The 7686-nt window shown below is 52.4% G+C and overlaps 1 protein-coding gene across 1 annotated transcript; it reads right to left on the reverse strand.

Moving 5' to 3' along the window:
- Positions 1-540: 540 nt before the first annotated feature.
- On the reverse strand, positions 541-1588 carry LOC104509336 (C-C motif chemokine 5-like). Its single transcript, XM_010151243.1, has 3 exons — positions 1516-1588; positions 1121-1235; positions 541-640 (listed from the first exon to the last, which is right to left on the reverse strand). Exons 1-3 carry the CDS (start codon positions 1586-1588, stop codon positions 541-543), a joined length of 288 nt encoding a protein of 95 aa, XP_010149545.1.
- Between the last annotated feature and the right edge of the window lie 6098 nt (positions 1589-7686).

The following is a 7686-nucleotide window of genomic DNA, read 5'->3' on the forward strand; positions in this document are numbered from 1 at the left end:
CTCCGGCCCCGGCGGGAGGGAGCGGGGGGAGAGAGGGATAAATTAGGAAGCGCCAGGAATAATCCAGCTGCCCAGAGCCCTGCCGGGATGGACACCGCTCCGCTGTCCAGGGGGCTATGCGGCGCGGAGGGGCAGGGGGCAGCTCCCCCTCGCAGACCCCCCTCCCACCTGCCGCTGCCCATCGCAGCCTCCGCGAAGCAGCCCGAGAGCCGGAGGGAGAAGTTGCAGGTTTTGCTCCTTTTTATTATACAAAAGTAACTTCAACGCGATCAGTATAAATTACAATGAAAACTTTCACTGAAAATATCAAATAAATTAAAAATACCTTTGCATAAACATAAATAAGAGAATTAACCACTGCATTAAATAGTCTGCATTAAATAGAGAATTAACCACTGCATTAAATAATCTGCATTAAATAGAGAATTAACCACTGCATTAAATAGTCTGCCACGTTCACGGGCAGTGAGAAAACAGGGAGGTGTCTCGGCGTGCCCATGGTCCTTGCAGAGGTGATGCTCGGAGGGAGCAGGGCGTTGCTCATCCGCTCCCTGCCTTGTCCCTTTGGTGATTCACGATGTCCTGGACCCACTTGTCATCAGGTTTGCCACAGACCATCCTGCCTGTGACTGTGATAAATCTGCAGGAGGGAATTTGGTTGAAGGAGCTTGAGGGGATGGGAAGGGATCACCTGCTCCTTGTCACCGGTGAACCCCACCAAACCAGACACCTCTATAGCTGCAGAACAGCCCCAGGGAAATACGGGGTGGGGGGGTTGGCTTAATGTCATTACAGGTGTCCTGCTCTCTGCCACTTAAGGCACTTTGTCCCCAGCATGCCTACTCCAGCCAGGACACCCTCCTGCCCGGATCCCGCTCTCTGGGGTTCAGGGGGGTGACCAGCAGAAGCTCTTTTGGCTCAAATCTAATAGGGAGGTCCAGAAACTGGCTGCCTGGGATGTGGGATTGGCCTCCGAGATGTTTCCAGGCTGTTCAAACAGAGGAGAGCCCAGCCTGGTGTCTTCCCTTGCCAGGATGGGGTGTGATGTGGGGCTTCCCGGCACTGCCACCCTTCAGCAGAGCACATCCCAGGTGTGGGTTTGAGCAGGAGGCATACTCACATCACGGCTGGCTGGGAACAGTGGCTGCCCGTGTGCTCATACCTCACCACACGACTCAAGGGAAACGCTTTGGTGCTGTATCGGACGCAGCAAGGACCAGAAAGGTTGACAGAATCTGGAAAAGGAGTTAAGTTTTCTGATTAAACCAGACCAGGAAAAGTTCCAGTGGGAAGAAGAAGGGTTGGAAGTCCAGAAGGTCCCCGCTGGAGGAGGTGCTGCTCCCACTGTGGGCTCCCACCACAGCCATCCTTCCCTCAGGAAGCCAAAGAGTAGCAAGACGTGCCTCTCCTTTTCCACAGCAGATGCTCAGAAAGAGGAGTTGCCAAGCAATACTAGACCTTACACAGCAGAAAGAAAGAGTAGAGAGCTCCTCAGAGAGGAGAGCTTGGACTCACATGGAGAAGAGGAGACCTGGTAGCAGAGGACAGCCACAGAAAGTACAGCAAGGGCAGCTGTGGAGGTCTTCATGCTGTTCTTGAATAGAGATGAATTGTAGGAGTCAGGCTAGATTGCTGCAGAGTGCCCCTTGCTGGGTGTGACAGGGGATCCCTGGATTCAGGCCGCTTTATAGAAAGAGACAGTTAGCGTGGATGGAAACATGCCGGAAATATTGCTACACATGACACAATGGAAAAAATGCTGTGTCAAGGGTGCCACGCAGTCCCGAGAGGGAAGTGTCCGGAACCCCAAGAAGAGTAGTGCCCTGATGTGGCATATTCTATAATGACATGATACCATGAAATGATAGAGAACAGGATATGACCTCTCTTTTCCTTCCCTCTGACCAAAGGACTCTGTAAAGAACCTAGAAATAACGATTCAGAAGATGAGTAGACTGACCTCTTCCCTAGAAGTCACATGATGGCAATGGATGGAGAATGACCATGGCAGCCATGCAGTCATGTTTCCTAGAATATGTGCATCACAGACAAAGTGGGAACAATTCACTTCTAGTCCTGGATCATCACTTCCAACAAGTCATGAGGGAACTGGTTCTGTTGCTGCACTGCAGTTTCACAAATACCAGTGACAGCTAAAATAGCACTATGTTATCCATGGCCATGAGAATTTGCCATTAATATTTATAAAGAGCTTTGGAAGCTCATGGCCATGTTGGCACAGCAGAGTTGTCTTAGATGACTATTGGGTTCCAGTGGTGCAGAATCGACACCCTCCTGACATCGCTTTGTCATCGGCCCAGCATCCACAGACACATACAGAAGTTTTGCTGGTTTAGTTCATATTGTTTGGGACAGAAATGGCGTCACCGTGTTGGCAGAGAAAATCCCCTTGGAAATGCTACATCCCTACAGGTCTCTGCTGACTTCCAGGCAAAGGCTTGTGGACGAAGCCTCTGAGGAGTGGAGGAAGAGTGAGGTCTTTACAGTGCTGATGAATGTGTCTGGGCACTGGACAACCACAGCCGCAGTGGGAAAGCTGCACGAGCAGGCTGCCTTTCATGGTGGTCCAGTGAAGAAAGGGATCTAGCTGCTCTGCGGAGGAGGAGGATTGCAAAAAAAAACAAACGGCTGCCCAAAGTGATGGCCTTGTAGGAACCCAGAGGAGGAACTAGAAGGGAAATGAGGAGATTCCCTGGACCAGCTGAAAGAGGGGTGATTCCGGGCTGGGTCTCCCCAGCACTCCAAAGCATGATGCACACCATCACCACCTCTCCGTAGACTGAACTATTTGAGAAAGTGAGCCAGCCTTCTTAGAAAGTGTGGGCTAGGTGGCATTGGAGGATTTGTTTTACACAGAGCCTTTTGTTTCGCTAGAACACTGTGTTACTAAGCATGAGCAAAACTGCGCCAGGGTGACACTACATGTGGGTGCCTTGCTGCTGCGGAGGCAGAGAGCCTGCGTGAGCTTGGAGAGCAGGCAGGCAAGGAGGGTTTGCCCGCAGAGCTCTGGGAACCCAGGGAGGGGGGCTTTTGGAAAGACGCTTCCTTAGGAGGGACAGGCATCTCCCACCACACAGCAAGAAGGCAGCCCCCATTCAGCCCACAAACCATGGTTCCTCTGCAGCCATTGCAGCTCAGTCCCCGTCTTCGCCTTTGCAGCAGTAAAGACCTTGGCACATGCTTTCACTTCTCTGCACCTCTTACCCCATTGATGGGATTGCTGCCATCCCAGGTCATGCCAAGGGATTAAACTCCCAGACTGAGAGTGAATCAAAACAGCCTGAATCAAGGCTGAGGCTTTAACCATCTGTGGCAGAGAAAGAGTCATGTTACCCGGCTCTGCACAGCCGAGGACCTCAGGATTCATCTGGAAGCCTGCCTGCTCTATAATCCCCTTTGTCCTGTGCTCCAGAGCCCATTCAGATGCTAGGACAAAGCCTTGCACGTCCAGGGGCATGAGGTCCCACCACCAATGTCCTGGGGTGGATCCACTCACCCCCACACTCCACAGAGTGGGGCTAGGAAGATGTCAGCCTGCCGCTGCTCCGTCCCTGGAGCGGTCAGGAGTTGCTCATCTTGCCTGAAGCATCTTGCTTAATCTAGCAGGGAGCCTGGGGAGAGCGGCTGCCCCAGGAGCCACCAGGCAGGCTGCAGCACACCCTGCACGAGGTGTTAGCACCAGCAGCCTGGAACGGAGGTGTGTGCCTAGCCACAATCCCAAATCCACAGCAGCTTTCTGCCTCCGTGTTCCAGGTCTTCCTGTGATGTGTGTCCATCTCTGCTCCCAGGATGTCTGGGGCAGAGACGTAGCAGCTCCCCTCCACCCCCAATTCAGCCACGCTGCACCTCCAGCCAAGCTATATGCGACTCCCCTCACCCATGCTTCCCCCACCTCCAGGAGCTCTGGGCACCCTTTTTCCCCAGTTGCTGCTTGGGGATGCTGGGGAAGGTGTAGGTGAAGCCGGCAGGGAGCAGGGTGTATGGGCAGGAGCTGCCTGGACCGTGCAGGCCCCTTTGCACACCCCAGTCCCCATGGGGCTGGCCATGCGTGACAGACTGACATGCTGCCTGAGGCATGAGACGTGACAGCTTGAGGTGCCCAAGAAAACAGACAAGATAAGAGACTGACAGCCCTGCCTGAGGCAACAGACGGCAGATTGAGGCTGGGGGTGCTAGAAACAGGAGTGGAGATGGATCTGACCAAGTGGCAGACTGGGAAACCACATGGAGAGATGAGACTGAGATCAGATTGAGATGACAGGAGGTGATCGTGGTGACCTGCTAACCTCGGTGCCACCGCCTGCCACTTTCCTTCCCCTGCTCCTGCCGTTTCCACCAGTGCATTCAGACCCAACATTTGCACATTCCCCGTTCAGACCAATCTTAACATTCCCGTTACACATCTCCACACAGGGACTAGAATAAAACTGAGAGGAGGAGAACAGGCTGGGGAATGAGCTGGAGACGTCCTCGCTGATGCAGCTCACACCAACACAGCCCAGCTTGGAGCTGCTTTTAGCTGAATGTTCTGGATGTTCTTGAAATATTCAAATAAGGGTTTGATGGAAATGTCAAGATTCATTCTGAAAAATCAATATTTTCTATCAGGAATATAAATGTGCCTAGACATTTTCAATGAGTTTTTCCTTGTTTCAGATATACGGGCTTGTGTTTCCTGCTTCCATTCATTGCAAAAGGAATTTTTTTGAGGTTTTAACACCTCTGTTATTCCCCCTGTTCACTGTTTTCTTCAACTCTGTTCCTTACTTGAAGGAAGATTCCGTATTTCAGTCTTGGCTGCTCTTTCCTGCCAAGACAAATAATGCAAATCTCTAAATATTTTGATTTCTAAAACCTCCTCCATATCATACATCCTAAATAGTAGCTATTTATGGAGTCTGTAAAACCTCTGCCTTATGGTGTGTTTCAGCTTTCGATAGAAACCACACATGTTATCTTTGGATCCATCGCCAGAACTGAATTGGGATGCAGGAGAAAAAGTCTTTTCTTAGCCCTGAAGGCAGCCTGTTCCATCACACCGGCTCAGGCTGGAGTCGTGTCTGGGCACGTTATCAGTGTCCCTGGGAGCTGCAGACAACTAATGTGGGAAACTCTGGTCTTAACTGGGAGCAGATCAGCTGGAAACAGAATGAGATGGGGAAGTCGGCAGTCGCAGGGTGGTGCGGCTCCAAGAAAGACAAGATCTCAGATGAGAAGAAGTATTTTCCAGAGGGATTGCGACTTTCCAGCATGGAAATTGATGTCCACAAAATGAGTGGCCTAGAAAGAGAGACAAATAGAGATTATTCACTCTCCCTCCCAGAGCAAGAACCATGGACCCTCAAACAAAGCTGGCAAGAGCCAGGTTCAAAATGAACAGAAGAAACAGCTCTTCATATGAGGAGCTCCTTGCCAAGGGACATGGTGACTGCAAGGAATTTCCATGTGTCTGGGCGTGGATTTCAAAGTGGTAAACTCAAGAGATTTGTAAAATCAGAATGGTTGGAGGCTGGGAGTGCACTTGAGGCAGTGTAAATATTTGCCTTTCTCTTGAAGAGGTCTGCTGTGGCCACATCTGGGGATGTTAAGGCTGGGCTAGATGGACCCTTAGTCTACATCCCCTGGGGCTGTTCATATTTGATTCCACAGGACAACTGGTCCTGCAGGACTGAAGGTCTATGGAGTAGCTTGTGAAATCGCTTGAAATCCCTGGAGTGAAATTTATATATCAGGATATGACTCCAAATGAATATTTTTGGTAAATATCAGCAGAAGCACACCCACGGTTTCTAAGCATACAGCAAGGCAAAAATATATTGCTGCAGATTGTGCGATTTTCCAAGACAAGTTTCGGGCATCTAGAAACGCCTCACTTTTGGACCAAGGGCCTGAAGGGTGTGAGGTGGCTGGCTGCCGTGTCAGGATACAGCTGTCACAGGAGTTCGGGAGTATTTCCAAGGACAGACGCAGGCTGCCTTTGCCAAGTTACAGCCACACATCTATACCTTTGATTCCTGAGCACCAACCTGCCTGGAGCTGAGCAGGGTTTGCCCAGCAGCTACAGCACGGCGTGACTGTTTCATCTACGGCGGCTGAGGTTCAGAGAAGGCAAGAGAAAACCACTTTTGGTGGCTTTGAGATACCCAGGCCCTGACACACCTGAGCACTTGGCATTGGGTGGTGCTTCGTACGTGCAAAGTCTTCCTTCAGCTGGAGGTCCGTCTGCAAGTCAGGCCGCAGGATTTCAGGAATGTAGGAAGCAAAGACAGCGCTCCACAAGAGCACTGGTGAATGATGGGTTATGCCCATTGCACAACGGGTAGACAGGGACAGACTGGGTCTCCAGATCTACAGCCCACGCCTTCTGCAGCAAGCACAAGGGTCCAACACAGCACCCTGCACGCCCCAAGTCATACACAGAAAAACCTTCTCTCAGTCATGGTGTTCTGGCACTCAAAGGCTGTCTCCGAACACAGGAGCAAAGCAAGCTTGCCATGTCCTCTCTTGGGAGAGACCAGCCTTTCCCACCATCTGCTCCTGGCAAAGCAGCCAGCGAGGTGGTCACCCCCAGGGCTGCGTGTGGGGCTCAGCGCAAGGCTCCAGCTGGACCTGCTGCCCGTGCAATGGGGAGGTTCTCCAGCAGATGGCAAACACTTCCCACCTCCAGGCCCTGCTCCGCAGCAAGTTCCTCACCTAGGCAGCCACCCCTGCACAACTACAGCCCGAGGTCGGGTTCTGGTCCTCTCCTGTAGATCCAACTGGAAGCCATGCTTGGCTTTGCTTTTGATTTCTTGGGCAAAGGGACACAGGTGATGAGGCTTTAGTGAAGAGAACACACCTGGTGATGTTTTGGGGTTATATCCCTCCTTGTAAAAGCTGGTCAAGCAGGAGACCTCACCCAGGACAGAGGTGAGGGCCCCATGGACATGCTCCTTAGCTCACCCAGGACAGAGGTGAGGGCTCCATGGACATGCTCCTTAGCTAAGCAATCCTCTCCAAGACCCTCTCCCCGATCCCTTTCAAGCAGCTGCTCTGACTCGGACGCTCTCCCAGGTGGAAGCTGGCCCTCCTGCCCCTTCCCTTCACCGCCTGCTACCCCACGTAGCAGCCCAGGGGCTCTCAGACAAGGATTCAGCAGCAGGATCTGGTTTGCCCGAAGCATTCCAAAAACGGGATCAAAATATGAACACAGACACAGCGGCTCCTCCTGGAGCACTGTGCTGCCCCAAGTGCTTGTTGCTCTCCCAGGGACCCTCCTGCTGGGTCTCGGCCCCCATCCTGCACCCCAGACCCTGCCCTCTCCCTGCATCGGGTGGGTGCTTTGGCTCATTAGATGTTTGTGTCCCAGGGTCTGAGGAAATAGCCCTGTCACCAGGGCTGGGTTGTATTTGCGGTTGCAGGATTGCATTTGTGCTAGTCACGGCCACTGCCCTCCCCCTGCGTGGCTTTCCAGAAGATGTGCCCTCCAGGGACGGCTCATCTGTGCCGGTGGGCTCAGGAGATTGTGCCTTGGAGTGTCTAAAGGGAAGGGGGTCCATTTGGGAGCTCACCTGCAGCAGGAAAAGAGAGCAGGATCTTTGCACGGAGCCCTGTGCCCGCCTGCTCCGGCGCAGCCAGCTGGATAACAGAGGAAGGACTATGGCGTGCTCTGTGCCTTTATTTTCC

The sequence above is a fragment of the Eurypyga helias genome, unplaced genomic scaffold (genome assembly GCF_000690775.1).
Source record: "Eurypyga helias isolate BGI_N326 unplaced genomic scaffold, ASM69077v1 scaffold48074, whole genome shotgun sequence".
In the NCBI taxonomy this organism is placed as follows: domain Eukaryota; kingdom Metazoa; phylum Chordata; class Aves; order Eurypygiformes; family Eurypygidae; genus Eurypyga; species Eurypyga helias.

Coding starts and splice junctions, on each gene's coding strand:
- LOC104509336 (XM_010151243.1), bottom strand. CDS start 1,588: ATGAAGACCTCCACAGCTGCCCTTGCTGTACTTTCTGTGGCTGTCCTC. Junction 1,236..1,515: donor CCAGGTCTCCTCTTCTCCAT/GTGAGTCCAAGC, acceptor CTCCTTTTCCAG/ATTCTGTCAACCTTTCTGGT. Junction 641..1,120: donor TGTTCCCAGCCAGCCGTGAT/GTGAGTATGCCT, acceptor TCCCTCCTGCAG/ATTTATCACAGTCACAGGCA.